Source organism: Jaculus jaculus, chromosome 1 (assembly GCF_020740685.1).
Source record: "Jaculus jaculus isolate mJacJac1 chromosome 1, mJacJac1.mat.Y.cur, whole genome shotgun sequence".
Taxonomy (NCBI): Eukaryota; Metazoa; Chordata; class Mammalia; order Rodentia; family Dipodidae; genus Jaculus; species Jaculus jaculus.
This window is the reverse complement of record NC_059102.1, coordinates 262,431,273-262,453,398: the sequence shown is the minus strand read 5'-3', so window position 1 is coordinate 262,453,398 and position 22,126 is coordinate 262,431,273. Positions and strand designations below refer to the sequence as shown.

Sequence of the window (22,126 nt, the reverse complement as noted above, 5' to 3'; positions counted from 1 at the left end):
GGTTAAGGCGCATACCTGTGAAGCCTAAGGACGCAGGTTCAATTCCCCAGGACCCACAGAAGCCAGCTGCACAAGGGGGCCATGCATCTGGAGTTCGTTTGCAGTGGCCGCAGGCCCTGGCGTGCCCATTCTCTATCTGCCTCTCTCCCTCTCTCTCTCTTTCTCCCCTTCATTCTCTCCCCCCTCCCACACCCACCCCACCCACCCCCGTCTCTAATATATAAATAAATAAATCTTTTAAAAAAAAAATCCAATCAGGCGTAGTGGTGCATACCTTTAATCCCAGCATTCGGGAGGCAGAGATAGGAGGATCGCCATGAGCTCGAAGCCACCCAGAGACTACATAGTGAATTCCAGGTTAGCCTGAGCTAGGAAAGTGAGACCTTACCTAAAAAAAAAAAAAAAATTCTATTGGCCCACTTTCACCACCCTGCCTAGTCATAAATGGCTTTGGTTCTGATAAAACTTTACAAGAACAGCTGTTCACTGCACCACCAGCCCACCGGTCCATGGCTGGTCAATATGATTTTAAAAAATTATTTATTATCTATATTTAAAATTGTAGCAAAATATGCATAGTATAAATTTACCATCGAAACCTTTATTAAGTGTACAATTCGGAGTACTCCCTGTGTGCAGTGATGTATTTTTTTTCAAATGCTACATTAAAATATATTGCGATTACTGAGTTTGGTAGAGACAGACTTGAAATTTCATGCCTGAGGCAAGCGTCTCTATTCGCTTTACTGTTGACACCTGTCCTGTTTCTTCTAGTCCTCGGTCCCTCCTGGAACTGAAGGATCCCATGAGATCCATTTTTTCTTTGAAGCTGCGCTGAAGTTACTTCATTCCAGTGGCGATCAGGCCACGGAGGAGGTCACCGCAGGTAGCCTCTCCGGTCGGTCGGGAATCGCTCGGTTCGCATTGACCCGCCCTGGTCCCGCGACGGGACACACCTGCCCGGCACGCCCTCTACCTGCCCAGGTCCACCTGGACAGCAGCGCTGGGCACTGGGTTGCGGCGGGCGGGGCCTAGCAGCGGCAGACCGCGGGGCGGGTGGGGGGGGAACCTCCGAGCACCCGCCGAGCGGCCAATGGGAGCGCGGCATGCAAATGAGCAGGTGCGGTGGCGGCGGGCCCGTTGCGGCTGCCCCGGCTCCCGAGATGTTAGAGGCGCGCTGGGCGGTCGCCGAGCAGACGCCCGGGCTCCGAGCTGCGAGCTCCGCTCTCCAGCCATGGCCCCCGCTCCGCCCCCCGCCGCCTCCTTCACGCCCGCCGAGGTCCAGCGGCGCCTGGCGGCCGGTGCCTGCTGGGTCCGCCGCGGAGCCCGCCTCTACGACCTCACCGGCTTCGTGCGGCACCATCCCGGGGGCGAGCAGCTGCTGCGGGCGCGGGCTGGCCAGGACATCAGTGCCGACCTGGACGGGCCGCCGCACAGACACTCGGACAACGCCCGCAGCTGGCTGGAGCAGTACTTCGTGGGCGAGCTACGAGGGGACCCGCAGGTACCACCTGGCGGCCGGTTGGGGGGGAGGGCATCCCACTCCCGGTCTCCTCCACTTCCCCCAGAGAGCCCCATCACCTGCCCTGCGTCCGTCCGACGCAAGGCGACAGGCGCGGCCCTCGGCTTCCCCCTCTTTGCAGGTAACAGGTCACTTTTCCTCGCCTGGAGCCTGCTCTTGCTTTCCAGCCTTCCCACCTCACCTGCCTCCATCCCCTACTCCGCTCGCCTCCTGAGCTCCTTCCAACTTACTCCTTCCGTAGCCCCTGCCTGCCCTCTGACAATTTGGCTCCCCGTTTCTGGTCCCGGCCACCCGCTTGCCAGTCTTTCTTTGCCTTTCTCTTATCCGTCTCTTCCTGTTACCACTGGTCTGGCTTCTGTTTGAATAACAGGTTCCAAGGCTCACCTACCTCGTCTCCCCAGCCCACCCCTCTCTTGCTTCAAGGAGGCACAGACCTGAAGCCCTGCTTAGCTACCTCCCAGGGTTTCTCTGGGCCGGTGGAGGGATCTGGACTGTATCCTCCAGTCTCCCTCTCTCCCCCGTATTTCTTGTTCTACACGATAGTTGTAAAAGGATAAAATAAAATGCATAAGCTAGCTTCCTAAGGAAAAGAGATCCTGGCATGTCTAACCCAGGCTGTGGTAAGCCACACACTGCTAGGTGTGGTACAGGCTCATTGTGGGTATTTTCAGCTCATCCTGGGTTGTGTTAGCCTCATTTTAAGATGTGGAAGAGGGCTTAGCAAAGTTCTGTAAATGTCTGAGGTCAAGCAAATTGTTAGTGGAAAAGCCAAGTGTATCTTTGTGTGTGTGTGTGGGGGGGGAATCGAGGTAGGGTCTTTCTAGCCCAGGCTGACCTGGAATTCACTATGAAATCTCAGGGTGGCCTCAAACTCTCAGCGATCCTCCTACCTCTGCTACCCAAGTGCTGGGATTAAAGGCATGCACCATCACGCCTGGCTCCAAGTGTATCTTAATCTCAAATCAAGGCTGTCTCCATCCCAAGGGCCCATGGGCAGGGGATAGTCCCTATCTACAGATCTCTAGGAAGGCTCAGACTAAGGAGAAGTGACGCCGTGTTCCCCAAGCCTGGGACTGGTCACAGTGGGGCTATCATGCTTTGATGTGAAGCAACAGTTGGTCCCTGCTGCTTGCTCTTGGAACCTTCCAGTGCTTTTAGATCTCTGCGTGAAAGGATTTACCACTCTGTTGCAGGTGGCTACTCTTGGCCATCTCGTCTACTTCTTCATTTATTCACTGACTTATTTGGTCCCAAAATGGGTCAACAACACTGTGCTAGGCACCAACAGACATCAGTGAATAAATATGGGCTCTGTCTTCATGGTGTGAACGGGCTAATGGGGATGGGAGGGGCAACATACTAATCACACATATTTATTTGCATTTAATTCATACTTGTAATATTTATATATTTAATCCGACTATAGATTTGGAGGGGAGGAATTCAGAGAGAACTATCTTGAGAAAGTGACATTTACACTGAAAACTAATTGATGGGTAGGGCTTAGCCAGGCAAAAAGTGGTGGGAAGAACATTCCAGAACCATGTGTGTGGAGAATGAGAAGGAAGAGCTTGGCACAATCAAGAGGCAGAAACAGAATCAAGATGACCAGAGGCTTGCGAGCAAGGAAAGGGGACAAGAGCCAGATGTCACAGGAGCTACATCACATGAGGCCTCAAAGACTGTATCAGAATCTGGGGCTTGATTTATGGAGCTATGGAAAGCCAAGGGGTTCAAGCAGGGGTGTGGCATGGTCAGATATGCATCTTTGGAAAAGTGTCCTGGATCCAGTGCCAAGGAGGAATGGAGAGAGACCTAAGGGATGAGGGAAAACCAAGTAAAAGTTTACCGTATGGTTTGACCACAGTGCTTAATAGAGGGGAATGGGGATGAATTTAGGAGATGTCATGGATAAAGTGTCTGGATTATGCATTCAGCAAAGCCTAATTCAATCTTGGAAGCTGGTGCTTAGTGTCGGATCTTGCTGAAGGGACAAAAGTCTTCACCATAGATGCAGAAATAGTGGAGGTCAGGGCTAGAACACTAGACAGTGCCAGATGACGGCTTACAGCACCTGCCATGTATTGTAACTGTGTCCTATAGACAGGAGCCAGAGGGAGTGGCCTTTCTATTTGGTACCATTCTCAGTGTCACTTCGGCCAGCTGCCCTGTATGGCTCCACCTCCCAGCTCTGCTAATCACCCAGCATTTAGATTTGCTTTTGCTTTGCCTTGTCCTGCCTGACCCTCAGGGAGGACTCAGAGGGAAAAATGAGTTCACCTTCACTTTCTACCCCTGCAATCACCTGTTTTTCTAAAAGTCCCCGTGTGGCCATGTTGTGAATATGCAGATTCTAGTTCCTGACGTGAGGGTGTGGAGAAAACTAGAAACCAGCCTATACACACATGGACAGACTTGACCAGCGGCCACAGTTGTCACATATTCCAGTCACCCGTCAGCTTCTGTTGACAGAGTTCTAATCTAGACACTAGTACAAGGTTCTTGTCATGATATGTTATGTTATGTTGTTATGTTATGCTATGCCATGTCATTCTGTCATGTTTTATGAGTCAGGGTTTCAGAGGCTCGATGGTTTAGTAGGCTCGATTGTCCCTTAAGATGTGCGAGACAAGCTTTCTCTGTGTAACTCAGGCTGACATCAAATGTGGTCCTTTGGTCTTGGCCTCCCACATGTGAGTTATAGATGTGTGCCATCATGCCCAACTTTAAATTTCATTTTATTTTTGTGACAGAGTCTCTCTACACATCCCAGGCTGGTCTCAAACTCACAATCCTCCTGCCTCAGTCTCATAAGTGATAGAATTACAGACAGGCACCATCCTACCCAGCACAGAGGAGAAAGGTAGTCACAGGAGATAGGTGGGGTGGGGTATCTATCTGTTCAGAGAGAAGCCTGGATGGAGCATTTTTTATTCTTCTAACTGATTCTTCTAGCGGCTTCTTCATTGCCTTCTCCACCCTCTTTCTCCCCTGCTGAACCAGGGGTGCTGTGAATGTGACGGCCCTCCTGTAGTGTGAGGAGCGGAAGGAGCGTGTGAGCTAGCTCTGTTGCCCTTCAGGGCCCACTGTCCCCTAGCCTAATCTTTAAATGAGAACATCCTGTGTCTTCTTCCAAGGAAGAGGCCCACCCCGTTTATTTCCCCTTTTCTCCACTTTGTCACTCCCCCTTCTGTGTACTCACACACACATTCACACTCACAGGAAGGCACACACACAAAACAAGTCAGACTTGTTTGAGCTAACATACTGTGGGGTTGCAGTAAGGTGGGGTGAGATGAGTTCTGCTGTGGTCATGGCCTTGAATTTGGGGCAGTTGAGCTGCCCTCCTTGAACAAGTGGAAGAGCCATGGCTGGACTGGACAGCTGGCTCATCATCATCCCTGGCTCGCCGCTCTCAGGGGCAGCGGGAGCACTGGGAGCCGTGCTCTTCCGCCTGTAGTCATGAGTCTGTTGGGGGCTGCAACTCACATTTAAAAAATAAAAAGGAGATTGGGCGTGGTGGCGCACACCTCTAATCCCAGCACTCGGAAGGCAGAGGTAGGAGGATTGCTGTGAGTCCAAGGCCACTCTGAGACTACCTAGTGAATTCCAGGCCAGCCTGGACCAGAGTGAGACCCTACCTTGAAAAACTAAAAAGAGAGAGAGAGAGAAAAAAAAAAAAAAAAGAGGAGGAAGAAGAAGGACAAGGAAGGGTTTGGGGTCTAAACTTCCTTCTGTGGACTTAGATAATGTGTTTCCCGGATATTGGTCATCCATGAGTCACTCGCCAGTTCTTTCCAAAGTGCCACACAACGTAAATTATTGTATTTATCTTTGTATCAGTTCACATTTTATTTTAGCATTTACTCACCAGAGATAGCAAGACCAATCAGATCACAGGTCTTATGTACTCTTCAACTTAAATATAAAACTGTTCAAAGTGTAATGTTCTTTCTTATATCCTCTAAAATCATTGCAGCCATCATTGGGAGGGTTTATATGTCACACTTTAGGTAACATGCACCAGAGGTTTTAAACCTGGTATTCTGTGGGTATTTTTTATGATGAATGAAAAAGATAAAATTGTATATGGAAAACTATGACAGTGGTATATTTTCCTTTTCGTTTTGTTTTGTTTTTGTTTTTGTTTCTTCAAGGTAGGGTCTCACAGCAGTCCTCCTGCCTCTGCCTCCCAAGTGCTAGGATTAAAGCCGTGTGCCATCATACCCAGCAGTGGTATATTTTTCTGATGAGGGGGTTACAGCTTTCATCACAGCCCAACTGGGGCCCTCTTTCAGCCCCAGACCATCCAGGAAGAGGATAATAACTGCCCAAGAGAGGCTCATCTTTTCCCCATATTGCACACACACACCCAAAGAACTCTTCTCAGAGGTCGGCTAGACATGATCACTCTGCCTGAGAATACAGCACAGGAAGGCAAGCCTCAGCTCTCCAGTCACTGGTGTTGAGATAAGCTGAGGGCCTGGCTGTCATGCCGTAACCTCACAGAGCATGTCTCTGTGTTTAGAAGTCCAGGCTTTGGGATATGCATCAGAGCCTCGGAGCTTGAGTCATTCAATGGGGACCCAGAATGGCTTTAACACCTGGAATGGAGGGGGTAGATTAGCAATTAGGACTTTCTTGGGGGTAAATAAAAAAGAATCCTAGAAATCCATGAGTGATCACCTTTGGAAATATTCCCAGGAAGTAACCCAAACAGATGCTAGAGCAGCACCCATCACCTTTGCTAGACTTTTTTCCTTCCCCATGTGACACACCGTGGGTCATTGTTCCACATGTGGTCTTCCTTTATTTAAGCAAATGCCTTTAACCATTGAGCCATCTCAGTGAGCCTCAAACTCCTGATGCTCCTGTCTCTGCCTCTTCAGCAGTTTCCTACTGATGTGCACTACACAACCGGCCTTCTTTTATTTAAACATGTAACATGCACCCCTTTTTCTCTGAAACACCACTCACACAGCCTTTGCCATGGTCTCTAGAATCTCCCATTTCCTAAAGCTAATCTGACCCTGTCTGGCAGCAGTCTTGACATTGACCACTGCCACTGCTTGCTATACTTTCCTGACTTGGCTCCTAGATACCTTATCCTTTTGATTTTCTGCCTGAATTCATTTTCTGTTGTTACTGTGACAAAATGCCACAAGCAGTGACTGAAAGCAACACAGACGTATCCTCTTACAGTGTTGGAGGTCAGAAGTGAATGGACCAGATAACGTGTTGCCCAGTGCCAAGTACCAGGACATAGATTTGCCCTTGAGGGGAGGGCCTACCATACCACCTGTATCCCTGGTCATTACTTCTCAGTCTCTTGCTAGTTTCCCTTGCTTTTTTTTTTATTATTATTAACCAATTTTGTACTCAGTGAATACAGTCAATTTGGTATCCCTTGCCTTTTCTTTCCCAGAAAAGTGGACAAGGCTTAAATTTCCTGCTAAGTGCCTTTTTACCCAGGCTAAACCCTTCTGTCAGACCAAGATGTAGGATGCTTCTAGCCAGTACCTATGGCGAGCTCCTGCCTCCTCCCAGACAACAGTGCCTCCCAGAGGTGGCGACTGTCCTAACCACCTTTGGACGTTGTGCCCTCTGAGCTGCATGTAAATGCCATCATGCACCCTGCTAGGCAGTCTCTTCCACTCAGCACCTTGCCTGGTGATCCTTGGTCTTTCCTTCTCTATTTATTTATTTATTTATTTAGGAGAGAGAGGGGGGCAGAGAGAATGAGACAGGGCACGCCAGGGCCTCTAGAGACTGCAAATGAACTCCAGACTCATGTGCCACCATAAGCATACAGCTTACGTGGATACTGGGGAATCTAACCTGAGTCCTTAGGCTTCACAGCCAAGCGCCTTAACCACTAAGCCAGCCAACTCTCCAGCCATAATGTTTCTTTCTCTAATAGCAGCTGTCACTATTGCTTGTCCTGCCCTTGGGACAAAAGACGGGGAGGGAAATGGGGAGTAACTGGTAAAAGAAAAGTCAGAGACTTGTATAGATGACATAATGGGTCCTGGGAACCTCTTTAATCTCCCTACTATGACCTGCTTTGATCACAGCTCCATTGTGCTCATTAGTGTAGCAGCCTCCTGGGCAGGTGTCCTTTGTGGCCCATTGCCTGTGACACATGCTCCTGAGTCTTCAGTCCCCCACCCCCAGTTCTGTATCCATTAAGTCCAGCTCAAATGCCTTTTCTTACACAGAGATCCTGCTTGCGGTTCATCTAGAACTACCTGCGTGTACATGCCGGTACATGTGTGTGCATGCATGCATGTGGAGACAAGAGGATGCCCTTGGGTGCTGTTCCTCAAGGGCCAACCGCCTTCAGACAAGGTCTCTTGTTGGCCTGTAACTCACCTAGGCTGGCCTGGAAGCCTCAGGGGTCCTATCTGTGCCTCCCCAGTGCTGGGATTACAATTACATGCCACCACTCCGATTCTGCATATCAAACTCTTACCCTCATGCTTGGTAGGCAAGAACTGTACTAACTAAGTTGTCTCCCCAGCCTAAGAACTGCCTTTCGACTTCTCCCAAGCTCTCTTACTCTATACCTATACCACTGAATGGCATTCACAGCATTCTTCCTTACTTAAGCTAGTTTTACTACATGGTTTATCTTCCTTATTATCTTGTCTACTGAACCTCAAACTCTCTGAAAGCTGGAATTGACTGAGTCATCTGGTTTCACTAGGACACAGCAGCACACTGGTGCTTGCCAGCAGGAACTAAGAATAATTTGAATCAAGGAATGAATGAGTTGCTTGGAAAACTAGGCTGTGTAAGTGAAATGGAATGGGGTAATATTACTGTATATGAGATACTTCAAAAACGAAAATGTAGGGCTGGAGAAATGGCTTAGTGGTTAAGCGCTTGCCTGTGAAGCCTAAGGACCCCAGTTCGAGGCTCCATTCCCCAGAACCCACGTTAGACAGAGGCACAAGGGGGCACATGCAATTGGAGTTCACTTGCAGTGGCTGGAGGCCCTGATGAACCCATTCTCTCTCTTCCTATCTGCCTCTTTCTCTCTCTCTGTCACTCTTAAATAAATAAATTAAAATAAACAAAATAATTTAAAAAAAACTAAAATGTAAAAAAAAAAATCTTCTGTTCATTTATCAGCCAAGATGGTGTCAGGAGTCGATGGAAAGAAGGAAGGGCTAGACATTAGTCACTCATTTCTGCCTTTGCTCTCAGTTCACTGCAGCCAGAGAGAGTGAGTAGAACATCTTCCATATCAGGCCACTGGCTGCTCCTCCTCTCAGCATTCCCTACAAGGGACAGAAATAAAATTGACCATAGAAAATACCAACAGAGGGCTGGAAAGATAGCTCAGCAGTTAAGTGAGCTTCCTAAACAAACATGGACCTGAGAGGTCCTGAAACTGTTCAGATCTCCAGATCCCATGTAAAGTAGCTGGGCATAGCCACATGTACCTATAACTCCAGACCCACAGAGCAGCAAAGACCTGAGACTTTGGAGCCCTAAAAGCTCTAGAATTAGTAAAAGGAGACTCCAGCTTAAAACAAGGTCAAGCGAAAGAGAGATGGAGTGGTTCACCCAATGTATGGAGTACTGTAAGAATACATACATGTGTTTATAACACATATACATACATGCACATACATACATACATACATACATACAAACAAACACACGGAAAAGAAAATAGCAGAGCCAAGTGTGGTGGTGCACACCATAATTCTGTCAAATGGGAGACTGAGGGAGGAATATCTAGATTTTGAGACAGCCTGGGCTACATAAGAGACCCTGTCTCAAAACAAAACTTAAGGGTTTGGGGATATAGCCCAGTTGTTAGAGTGCTTGTCTAGCATTCACAGAATCTTGGGTTTAATCTCCAGCACCACATAAAACCAGGCATAAACCATTCCTGTAGTCCTAGCACTTCAGAGGTGGAGGCAGGGAGATCAGAAGTTCAAAGGCATCCTCAGCTACATAGTGAGTTCAAGGCCAGTAGAAATCAATCAAAACTGGGGGTTGGGGGAGGGCACACACCTGTAATCTCAGCACACAGGAGGCTGAAGTAAGAGGATTGCTGCAAGTTCAAGGTCAGGGGTATATAGTGAGACCTTGTCTCAAATGACAACCCCTCATTAAAAAAAAAAAAAAATAGAAATCTCACATTGCTCTTAGGACTGTGAGCCTGTTACCACTACCCATGTAGCTGTAAGTATCTGGGTGGCATGCATAGGCATGGCCTAAGTTGCCTGGATTTCTAATGCTGTTTACTATTCCTGGTATTTTCTCATGCAAATGTCTCTAAAGCCTGTAGGCTCAGCGCAGAGGTTCTTGGTTTTCAGGGGACTTTTTTGTTTGTTTTTGTTTTTCAAGGTAGGGTCTTGCTCTAGGCCAGGCTGTCCTGGAATTCACTATGTACTCTCACGGTGGCCTCGAACTCATAGCAATCCTCCTACCTCTGCCTCCTGATCAATCTTCCCATCTGCTTTTCTCTCAGGGGAGCTCAGTCAACAATTGAATTTAAAGAAAAAGAGGGGCAGGGAACACAGCAAACTCAGTGTCAGTAGCGCTTACAAAGCTTCTGAGGCATACAAAACTCAGACCCAGAACTTTATTTTGTGAAGCATCTCCTCAATGCATAGTTACAGAAGTACTCTGGTCATACACCTTGATTGTGTATTGCAAGGTACTTAAGTAGCACAATCAGATAAGCAAATTTGAGCAGATTTGTTTTGACATATTTGAACTATAGTACATACAAGCTGCCTCTCAAGTCCTGTTATGGGAAAGCTAGTAGCCAGCAATTCCATTGTTACAAGTACATGTGATTACATAGAGTGAGCCAGACAATGGCCAACAAACTTGGTTGATAATTACCTCAGTGAATTAGTCATATTTCTCCTTGCAAAGGAAGTGTGTAGAGATTTCAAGTTCTCTACATTCTCCTGTGCCCAATAGAACTACTCAGCATTGCATCATGGTACCGAGGTTTTCTAATGGAAAAACGAGTCATTTTGAGGGAGATTTCTATAAATGCTGGTTTGTAGTTTATGAATTTCAATTATACTAACCTTCTTAATTGTTCTTGTTGTGTAATAATGAAAGTCTGGGGCTGGGAAGATGGCTCTGACTGGTAAAGTGCTTGTTGCAGAAGCATGAGGATCTCAGTTTGGGTTTTCTCTGGAGAGGCAGAGACAGGAGGATCAGTCAGTGTCAATCTCCACACACACATGCATGTGCACACAGGTGCACTTGCCTCCCCCACACATGTATCCACACAAATACAGGCACATATGTGCACATACACACAAAAAGTCTATGAACTGGGCTCATGAAGCTCAAAGAAACATCAATATCCATGTATTTATTTTGTCTTTTTTTATGAGAGAGATAGAGAATTGACACACCAGGGCCTCCAGCCACTACAGCAGAACTGTAGACGCATGTGCCGCTTTGTGTGCATGTGTGACCTTGCACACTTGTGTGACTTTGTACGTCTGGCTGCGTGGGACCTGGAGAATCAAACATAAATATTTAGGCTTTTCAGGCAAGCACCTTAACCGCTAAGCCACCTCTCCAGCCCAGATTTTTTTTTTTTTTTTGTAAATGACCTCTCTCTTTCTTTCTTTCTTTCTTTCTTTCTTTCTTTCTTTCTTTCTTTCTTTCTTTCTTTCTTTCCTCCCTCCCTCCCTCCCTCCCTCCCTCCCTCCCTTTCTCCCCCCCTTTCTTTCTTTCTTGATTTTTCAAGGTAGAGTCCCAGGCTGACCTGGAGCTCACTGTATAGTCTCAGAGTGGCCTTGAACTCATGGCAGTTCTCCTACCTCTGCCTCCCAAATGCTGGGATTAAAAGCATTAGGCACCACGCCTGGCTGTTTTTCTTTTCTTTGTTGTTGTTATTTTTTTTTTTTAACACCTTTGTTTTTCTCACTCTAGCCCAAGCTGATCTAGCACTCACTCTGCAGCCCCAGATTGGTATCAAACTCATGGGGATCCTCCTATTTTAGCCTCCTGAGTACTAGAATCAAAGGCATGCACCACCACACCCAGCTTAAACATTTTTTTTTCTTTTCTTTTTTGTTTTGTTTTTGTTTTTGACATAGGGTCCTGCTGTAGCCCAGGCTGACCTGGAATTTACTATGTAGTTTCAGGGTGGTCTTGAACTCACAGCGATCCTCTTAACTCTGCCTCCCAAGTGCTGGGATTAAAGGCGTGTACTATACATGCCCAGCTCGTTAAACATTTTTTTAAAATATTTTTTGTTCATTTTTTATTTATTTATTTGAGAGCGACAGACACAGAGAGAAAGACAGATAGAGGGAGAGAGAGAGAATGGGCGCGCCAGGGCTTCCACCCACTGCAAACAAACTCCAGACGCGTGCGCCCCCCTGTGCATCTGGCTAACATGGGACCTGGGGAACCAAGCCTCGAACCAGGGTCCTTAGGCTTCACAGGCAAGCGCTTAACCGCTAAGCCATCTCTCCAGCCCTCGTTAAGCATTTTTATTGGGAGTTTTAACACATGAACATGTAATTTGATCTTAGTCCCATCCTATTACTTCTTTTGCCCCCTTCTTCCACCCCTTACTCCCCTGAACACCCTCCTCTTTCCAAGTAGTCCTTCTATATTGATGTTTCAGTCCTTTTATCCTCTAAGTCAAAGAGCGCTGCTCTCACTGCCAGCCAGGGAAGCTTCTCTGTGGATATAGCTTAGACACTGAGGAGAATCAAAGTGCATGAAAGCTTAAAATAAGAGACTGTTGAGAGTTCAACACTAAACAAGGCATCCATCCTGCCCTCCAAGGCTCAGGGAACATTGCAGAAGAGAAGACAGAAAGCATGTAAGAGGTATAGAATGGGCAATAATACTTTCACACACTCTGATCATTTACCTACTGATGCATCTATGACCTGCAGGGGTTGTCAGTGCCCCTTCAGATTATTAAGTGAGTTCTAGGACTTCACTTTGAAACTCCCTACAGTCAGGGAGGATGCCAGACCAGCCTGGCTTCTTGAATATCTGTTTCTTTTTTGGTTTTTCGAGGTAGGGTCTCACTTCTAACCCAGACTGACCTGGAATTCACTATGTAGTCTCAGAGTGGCCTCAAACTCATGGTGATCCTCTTACCACTGCCTCCTGAGTGCTGGGATTAAAGGCATGTGCCACCACACCTGGCCCCTATTTCTCTTAAATTTATTTTATTTTATTTGAGAGATAGAGGCAGAAAGAAAGATACAGAGAGGGAGAATGGGTGCACCAGGGCCTTCAACCACTGTAAACGAACTCCAGACACATGTGCCATCTTGTGCATCTGGCTTATGTGTGTTCTGGGGAATGGAACCTGGGTCCTTAGGCTTCACAAACAAACACCTTAACCACTAAACCATCTCTGCAGCCCTATTTCTTTCTCTTTTTTTTAAATAAATTAAATCTTATTTTTATAAAAAGTTATGCTTTTATGTCCTCTCCCCCTTGATCCCAAGGAATTGATAATTTCTTATAGGGAGGGAAGGAGGGAGGGAAGGAAGGCTGAAAACAGCAGTAGTAAGTTTTGAGAAATAGTAGACGGTGTGATCATCCAAGCATCAGAGAGCATGCTTGCATAGCTGAGATTAAGTGACATAATTTTGTTTAATTTTTTTGGTTTATTTTTATTTATTTATTTGAGAGTGACAGACAGAGAAAGAGGCAGAGAGAGAGAGAGAATGGGCGCGCCAGGGCTTCCAGCCACTGCAAATGAACTCCAGATGCATGCGCCCCCTTGTGCATCTGGCTAATGTGGGTCCTAGGGAATCGAGTCTCGAACCGGGGTCCTAAGGCTTCACAGGCAAGCGCTTAACCGCTAAGCCATCTCTCCAGCCCAAGTGACATAATTTTTAGGAATACCTCATGCAGTGGAACCTGGCTTTGCAGGGCGTGACTGTATTCCAAATGAAGCTTGAAAATGTGCACTAGTTCTTTTTTGTTTGCTTGTTTTCAGTAGTTTATTGAGTAATTTCAAAGAGGGCAGTGGGCTAGACAGTAGCTACAATTCAACCTGTGCGCCAGTTGTTTTTTTAATATTTTATTTATTTATTTGCAAACCCAAACACACACATGGAAGGGGGGAATGGGTGTACCAGGGCCTCCTGCCACTACAGTTGAACTACAAATACATGTGCCACTTTGTGCATCTGACTTTACGTGAGTACTGAGGAATTGAACCCGTGCCATCAGGCTTTGCAAGCAAGCACATTAAACTGATGAGCCATCTCTCTAGTCCTGTGCACCAGTTCTTAAATTGAACAAATAATGAGTCAAGCAGTCTTGGTTTGGTGCACGTGTTGGTTTTTCAGGCGCACTTGCACAGTGGCACAGTGTGACCTTAAACACCACCGAGTGTCCACAGCATAGTCAGAGTGGGCCAGTTGAGCAGGCATGTCTGGAGGCGGAGGGGCCCTCTTGCTTCTTTGATGAACAGCTTAGTATTTTTTGAAGTCTTGCGCTTTATGGATTGCCTCTTTTCCAGTGTTAACTGACCTGACTATGCCAGGTCCTCATGGACTTGTGACTTCTCTGTTGCTTTCATTGACTTCATGAAACTTTCTCTACTTCTGCACTGATTTTTAATTTTACTTTGCATTTTCCTATACTGTATGTTGTCATATGGTAGCCACAAACACCTAACCATTAGAGACCAACCATTTTGCTCATAGCCTAGACAAAGCCAGAGAAATAGGTGGTCAGTGTTTGCACGGGTAATGTTTCTTTGCTAAAATGGTTTTGCTGTACTTTGCAACTTAGCTCTTCAGAGGTGAGTAAGAACACTAGGATGACAATAATCCTTATAAAATTAATAGTAATGGGCTTTAATTCTATATAGCAATTTACTTTTAAAAAGTATTTTGTTTTTAGCTGGGCATGGGGGCACACGCCTTTAATCCCAGCACTTGGGAGGCAGAGGTAGGAGGATTGCCGTGAGTTTGAGGCCACCCTGAGACACCATAGTGAATTCCAGGTCAGCCTGAGCCAGAGTGAGACCCTACCTCGGAAAGAGAGAGAGAGAGAGAGAGAGAGAGAATGGGCACACCAGGGCTTCTAGCCACTGCAAACTTCAGACACATGTGTCACCATGTGTATCTGGCTTATGTGGGTTCTGGGTAGTTGAACCTGGGTCTTTGGGTTTTGCAGGCAAGTGCCTTAACCACTAACAGATCTCTCCAGCCCCTTACTTTTCGTTATGAGGTAGGGTCTCACTGTAGACCAGGCTGACTGGAACTCACTCTGTAGCCCAAGGCTGGCCTCAAACTCACAGTGCTCTTCCTACCTCAGCCTCCTGAGTAGTGGGACCAAAGGCATGCATGCGGTAAGATTTACATTTTTAAAGATATTTAGCTTAGCTTTCCATTTGAACTCTTAAAGTAGGTAGGGGAGGCAGATTGTTTAGTTCATAGAGATCCTGGAATATGGGTCTCCTGGTGGTATTTCTGTTACACCCAATAAGGAAGAAACTTCTACATGAGATTAAGCTAATGGAGAACAAATGCATTCCTTTTGGAGCTAGGAGAAGTGAGATGTACTTCAGGGTCCCCTAATCCTTCTGCCTAGGCGGAGTCAGCCCTTTGAAGGCAGAGCTAATGGGTCTCAGGCTGAGCCTGTTTGTTTTCCTGACCTCATAAACCATCTCTGCCTTGTGGATGTGCAGTGTGTGAGGCAGGGCTCCAGAGTGGAGCAGGTACTCCTTCCCCTGAAACATGACTCACTCCCTGTGTTCAGTTACTGATTAATCAGAGGGTTAAACACTCTGATCTTCTGACATCTGCCCTTTCCTAGGGCAAGAGACCGGAGGCCTGTGTGAGACGAGATGTGCTGGCTAGAAAGGTACATCTAGAGTCACAGGCACTTGAGGACCCTTGTTTGTTGCAACTCTATTTTGTAATCCGTAATGTAAACACTTTTAGTTTAACCAGGTTAGAGAAGATTTTTGTTATTGTTGTTGATATATGTATAAATTAGAGAGAAAGAATTGGCACACCCAGGGACTCTATTCACTGCATTCAAATTCCAGACACGTGCACCACCTATGTGCACACATCACCTTGTACATCTGGTTTATGTGGGTTCTGGGGAGTTGAACCTGGATCCTTAGGCTTCGCAGGCAAGTGCCCTAACTGCTAAGCCATCTCTCCAGCTCAGAGAATTTCTTTTTTCTGGATTAGGGTCTCATGGAACACAGGCTGGCCTCAAACTGCTTTTGTAGCTGAGACTGGCCTTAAGATCCCAATCCTGTCACTTAGTGCTGGGATTGCATTCAGGTGCCATCACACCTAGTGATGTGAGGACTTTCTTTATGGGTAATAACATCCCAAGACTGGGGAGAACCTGAAATAATGATTTGTGACCCCCAAATGCTCCTTCAGGGGAACCCAATGATCTCCTGGGGTGAGTCTGACTTGCTTGGATATCCATGTTGACTGGCCTAAGCTGACATGGAGGGACACCCAAGGGGTGGACAATTCTTTCTTCCATAAAATAAGAAAGTAGGGGGGCTGGAGAGATGGCTTAGCAGTTAAGCGCTTGCCTGTGAAGCCTAAGGACTCCGGTTCGAGGCTTAATTCCCCAGGACCCATGTTAGCCAGATGCACAAGGGGATACAAGCATCTGGAGTTCATTGGCAGTGGCTGGAGGCCCTGGTGTGCCCATTCTCTCCCTCTTTCTCTCCCTCCCTCTCTCTCTCTCTCTCTCTCTCTCTCTCTCTCTCTCTCTCTCTCTCTCTCTCTCTCTCTCTCCCTCTCCCTCTTTCTCTGTCTTGTGCTCTTAAGTAAATAAAAATATTTAAAAAAAAAAAAAAAAAAAGAAAGTAGGTTGCTAAGCCAGAGAGGCCACTGCTGAAGTAAGGTTCTGGCCTGCCTTATCTTTGTTATATCAGGAGGGGCTGTTCAGGGTCCAGAAGCTTTGCAGACTCTCATCTCCTTCCCAGAAACTTGCCATGGGGTCACAACTTGTCTTCACAGTGTCCTGACAGACCCAGAGATAACACCTGGAAGGTGGCTTCTTCTCCTAAGATCCGAGTCCCAGGGTGAGGTAGAGTGCTTCAACCAAAGTCCCTGCTGTCCTGCCCGACCATAGCCTGTCATCACGCCAAGTGGGAGACTAGAGTGGTAGTAACTGTGACCAGCACTGTCCGTGAACTGAGATTGCCTCTGGGATGTGTAGCTGGCAGAGGTGACCCTCCAAGGAAAAGGGAGTAAATTTTCATATCCCTGGGTTTTCCCAGTCTGTCTGCTTTAGGAGCCTCCTTTGATGGACATGCTGGTGGCACATTACAGCTCATCAGACAGGTTTCAGAACACAGCCTTGGGCTGGAGAGATGGCTCAGTGGTTGTGGTGATTTGAATTAGGTGCCCCCTATAAACTCATGTGTTCTGAATGCTTGGTTCCCAGCTGGTGGCAGTTTGAGAATTGGAGCCTTGCTAAAGGAGGTGTGTTCTTAGGGGCGGGCTTATGGGTGTCATAGCCAGCTTCCCCTTGCCGTTGTTTAGCACACTCTCCTGCTGCTGTTGTCCACCTGATGTTGACTAGGAGGTGATGTCCAGCCTCTGCTCATGTCACGTTTTCCTCTTCCGTCGTGGAATTTCTCCTCGAGTCTGTAAGCCAAAATAAACCCTTTCCTCCCACAAGCTGCTTTTGGTCAGGTGTTTTGTGCCAGCAAAGTGAAAATAACTACAATAGTGGTTAGGTATACTTCCTGTACAAGCATGGGGACCTGAGGGGGCCTGAAACCACCTAAACTCAAATCTCTAAATCCTGCATAATCGGTTGGACATGGCTGAGTGTGCTCGTAATCCCAATCCTTCAAAGTAGAGCAGAGACACCTAGGCTTGTGAGAAACAGCAAGCTCCAGTAAGACACTCTGGCTCAAAATGAGAATGGGTAGAAGAGTGATGGAGCGGGACACCTGATGCATAAGCACAGGGTGCTGCAAAGGTACAGACACCATAAACACCACACCACACACACAAGCCAAGGAGAAAGCACACAGCCTCAGCAGGAAGGGGACAGAGGAGTGGGCAGCTTCTGCCTCCACCATGCTTGAACTCATCCTCAAAGCGGGGTTGGTTCTGCTTCCTGCATGTCAGCACTGATCCCAACTGTCTACCCCATAAGCACACTTCAGTAGACGCACTAAACCCCTTGATGTGGCAGCTGGTCTGAGTGAGGAGAGAGGACAGGGTAGTGTGCCTTTAGAGTTAGACTGACAGAAATGAACAAGTCATGGAGTTTCTGAGCCCTGGTTCCAAATTTTCTGAGTGCCTTCTCCATGCCAGGAAAGGGGTATAAAGGATGCCCCAGATAGATGTCAGAAAATGGGTCAAAGGAACACGTGCTCGCTACAGGGGAGAGGGACATGGTCTGCTGGGTAAGTATCCAGGACAGGCATGAACCTGGGTGCAGAACCAGGTAGCCTGCAATGATAACAGATTGTGGTGGGCTACCTGGCTTGGAACCCTAAGTGTAGTAAACACCTGTGGCCTTCAAAAGGGCTCTCTTGGACTGTGCCAGACGCCGGCTGAGATGACTAGGAAACAACTTAGCTGTAAGCTATTAAAGTCCGTAATATCACAGACATTCTGGTTTTAATAGATATTAATCAAAACCTACCAAGGGCCAGGTGGTGTGGCTCACACCTTTAATCCTAGCACTTGGAGGCAGAGATAGGAGGTTCACCATGAATTTGAGGCCACCCTGAAACTATATCATGAATTACAGGTCAGCCTGAGCTAGAGTGAGAGACTCTACTTCAAAAACCAAAAAAAAAAAAAAAAAAAAAGATTTATCACATTCAGCAGTATTCTATTTGCCCTTGTATATGTAAGATGGCCAATTTAATTAAAATTAAACTATCCTGCCTTCCTAATATCACAATAATTACATATGACAATATGTAATTACAAATTTTAAATAATTAAAATTTATAATTTTTTAAACTTACAAATGTTAAATAATTAAAAAGGATGTGACTGGGCGTGCCGGCACACCTTTAATCCTAGCACTCAGGAGGCAGAGGTAGGAGGATCACTGTGAGTTGGAGACCAGCCTTGAGCTACAGAGTGAGTTCCAGGTCAGCCTGAGCTAGAGTGAGACCCTTCATTGAAAAGAAAAGAATGGGCAAGAGAACCCCTCTCATCCTTGGTCCTCTGTAAATACATCAGCAATTTCGTGTTCAGCCTCACAGAAGTATTACTTACCTGCACACACATACAGTGTTCTTCGTTTCCCAAGTAAAGGAATCATTGCTCAGCAACTTCTGGGTCTTTTACCCAATGGTATATTTTGTATTTCTTTCCACATAGCAATGTAGGGAAGTTTTTCCATTTACTTCACTTGGATGTGTGTGTGTGTGTGTGTGTGTGTGTGTGTGATATGCATGTGTGTATACAGATGTATAAGCCTTGTGCATACATGAATAGAGGCCAGGGGAACATATCAGGGGTCTTCCTCTATTGTTCTTCTACTTTACTTCCCCAAGAGAGTCTGTCACTGAACCTGCAGCTCCCCATCCTTTAGTTAGATTGGCTGACCCGGGATCCCCAGAAATCCTCCCATCTCTGAATCTGTGCTGGGGTCACAACATGTGCAAAGCCATGTCCAGTTTTTTTTAATTTTTATTAGCATTTTCCATGATTATAAAAAAAATCCCATGTTAATTCCCTCCCCCCCCCACTTTCCCCTTTGAAATTCCATTCTCCATCATATTACCTCCCCATCACAATCATTGTGCTTATATATATACAATACCAACCTATTAAGTACTCTCCTCCCTTCCTTTCTCTTCCCTTTATGTCTTCTTTTTAACTTCCTGGCCTCTGCTACTAAGTATTTTCCTTCTCACACAGAAGCCTAATCATCTGTAGCTAGGATCCACATATGAGAGAGAACATGTGGTGCTTGGCTTTCTGGGCATGTCCAGTTTTTTATGTTGGTGCTGGGTATCAGAGTCGGGTCCTCACATTTGCATGGCAAGCACTCACCCACTGCACCATCTTCCCAGCCACTTCATCCTTTTTAATAGCTATCTCTCTTTAAAAAGAAAATATATATATATATATATATATATATATATATATGTTATTTAATTCTGTGTGTGTGTGTGTGTGTGTCTTGTCACTCACTGCAAATGAACACCAGATGCTTGCACCACCAGCTTAATGTAGGTATTGGGAACTCAAACCTAGGCTTTTGCCTTGTAAGCAAGTGCCTTTAACCACTGAGCCATCTCCCAGCCCACAGCTGTTCCTGTTGATGCCTTTTTTCCTAAACCATGTACATCCCTGCACAACATTTTTTTCATATATTTTAAATTTCTTAATCAAAAGAATAAAAATATACACTTTGAAGCTGGGTGTGGTGGCACATGCCTTTAATCCCAGCACTCAGGAGGCAGAGGTAGGAGGATTGCCATGAGTTCAAGGCCACCCTGAGACTCCATAGTGAATTCCAGGTCAGCCTAGGCTAGAGTGAGACCCTACCTCGAAAAACCAAAAAAGTGTGTGTGTGTGTGTGTATGCTTTGTATTTTGATGGATAATGCCAAATTGCTATCTGAAGTGATTATAATATTTTTTTCATGTTTGTTTGGTTTGGTTTGGATTTTTTTTTTTTTTTGAGGTAGGGTCTCGCTCTAGCCCAGGCTGACCTAGAATTCACTATGTAGTCTCAGGGTGACCTTGAAATCATGGTGATCCTCCTCTCTCTGCCTCCTGAGTGCTGAGATTAAAGGCATGCATCACCATGCCCGGGTTGGCTTGGATTTTTTTTAATTTTTTTTTGGATTATTTTTATTTATTTATTTGAGAGTGACAGAGAGAGAGAGAGAGAGAGAGAGAGAGAGAGAGAGAGAGAGAGAGAATGGGCGCGCCAGGGCTTCCAGCCACTGCAGATGAATTCCAGATGTGTGCGCCTCCTTGTGCATGTGGCTAATGTGTGTCCTGGGGAATCAAGCCTCGATCTGGGGTTTGTAGGCTTCACAGGCAAGTGCTTAACCACTAAGCCATCTCTCCAGCCCTGGCTTGGATTTTTTGAGAGAGGGTCGTACTGCTTATATATCTGAGGCTGACCTTGAATTTCTTTTTTTTAATATTTTTTGTTCATTATTTATTTATTTATTTGAGAGCGACAGACACAGAGAAAGACAGATACAGAGAAAGAGAGAGAATGGGCACACCAGGGCTTCCAGCCACTGTAAATGAACTCCAGATGCATGCGCCCCCTTGTGAATCTAGCTAACATGGGTCCTGGGGAACCAAGCCTCGAACCAGGGTCTTTAGGCTTCACAGGCAAGCGCTTAACCACTAAGCCATTTCTGATTCTCCTGCCTCTACCTCCCAAGTACTGGAATCACAGGTCTATGCACCATTCTCAGCAGAACTGTTCTTCCCCCTTCCCCTTCCCTTCCCTTCCTTTCCTTTCCTTTCCTTTTTGTGCAGTGCTGGAGATCAAACCCAGGACCTTGTGCATGCTGGCCAAATACTACCACTCAAGCATATCCCCAACTTTTGTACCAATTTAAATTCTGTCCAAAAATGTGTAAGAAGCCAGTCATGGTGGTGCACACCTTTAATCCCAGCACTCAAGAAGACAAGGTAGACCATGAGTTTGAGCCACAGTGAATTCCAGTTCATCCTGAGCTAAGGGAGACCCTACATTGACTCCCAGCACTTGGGAAGCACAGGTAGGAGGATTGCCATGAGTTCAAGGCCACCCTGAGACTCCATAGTGAATTCCAGGTCAGCCTGAGCTAGAGTGAGACCCTACCTCAAAAAACCAAAACAAAGAAAAAAACGTGTAAGAACGTTTATTTCTCTACATACTTGCCAGTGGCATATTTTTTATCCTTTCTAATGGATGAAAAAAATTCTTTACCTACTTAAGTTTTTATTTATAGAAAAGATGTGCAATGTCTTTGCATGTTTCTCTCCTACTTACACATATTTGCTAAAATGTCTTTTCCTATCCTTTGTCCATTGTTTATTAAATAATGGTTCTTTTGCTTCTTGATTTATGATCCATCCTCAGATAGAAAAGACATCAACCTATTTCCATCAACTCTATGACATTTTCCCTCCACTTTTCATTTGCCTTCTGACTTGTTTAGTGTTTTTCCACACACACACACACAAAAGCTAGAAAAGGTCTTGAGACATGGCTTAGCAGTTAAGGCACTTGCCTGCAAAGCCTAAGACCCAGGTTCAATTTCCCAGAATCCATGTAAGCCAGATGAACATGGTAGAGCATGCATCTGGAGTACATTTACAGTGGCTAGAGGCCCTGGTGTGCCCTTTCTATCTCTTGCTCTTTCTCTCTCTCTCTCCCTCTCTCATAAATAAATAAATAAAAATAAAATATTTTAAAAGTTAGAAAATTTCTATATAGTGAAGAAAAGGTGTAAGTAAATTTTTAAAAAAGAAATCACAAAGGTTTGATCATCCTTAGACTTCTCCTACTTTAAGATTTTTTAAATATTTTTATTTTTTTAATATATTTGAGAAGGATACAGAAATAGGCAGGTAGAGCAAGAATGGGCGCACCAGGGCCTCCAGCCACTGCAAACGAATTCCAGATGCATGTGCCCCCTTGG

The 22,126-nt window shown here is 46.0% G+C and overlaps 1 protein-coding gene across 1 annotated transcript in view; it reads left to right on the top strand.

The window, feature by feature from the left end:
* The first annotated feature begins 1,234 nt into the window (after nt 1-1,234).
* Fa2h (fatty acid 2-hydroxylase) overlaps nt 1,235-22,126 on the top strand; it is a 70,967-nt gene continuing 50,075 nt past the window's right edge. The window contains exon 1 of the mRNA XM_045158559.1: nt 1,235-1,504. Coding sequence (XP_045014494.1) covers nt 1,235-1,504 — 270 coding nt within the window. The remainder of the gene's footprint in view (nt 1,505-22,126) is intronic.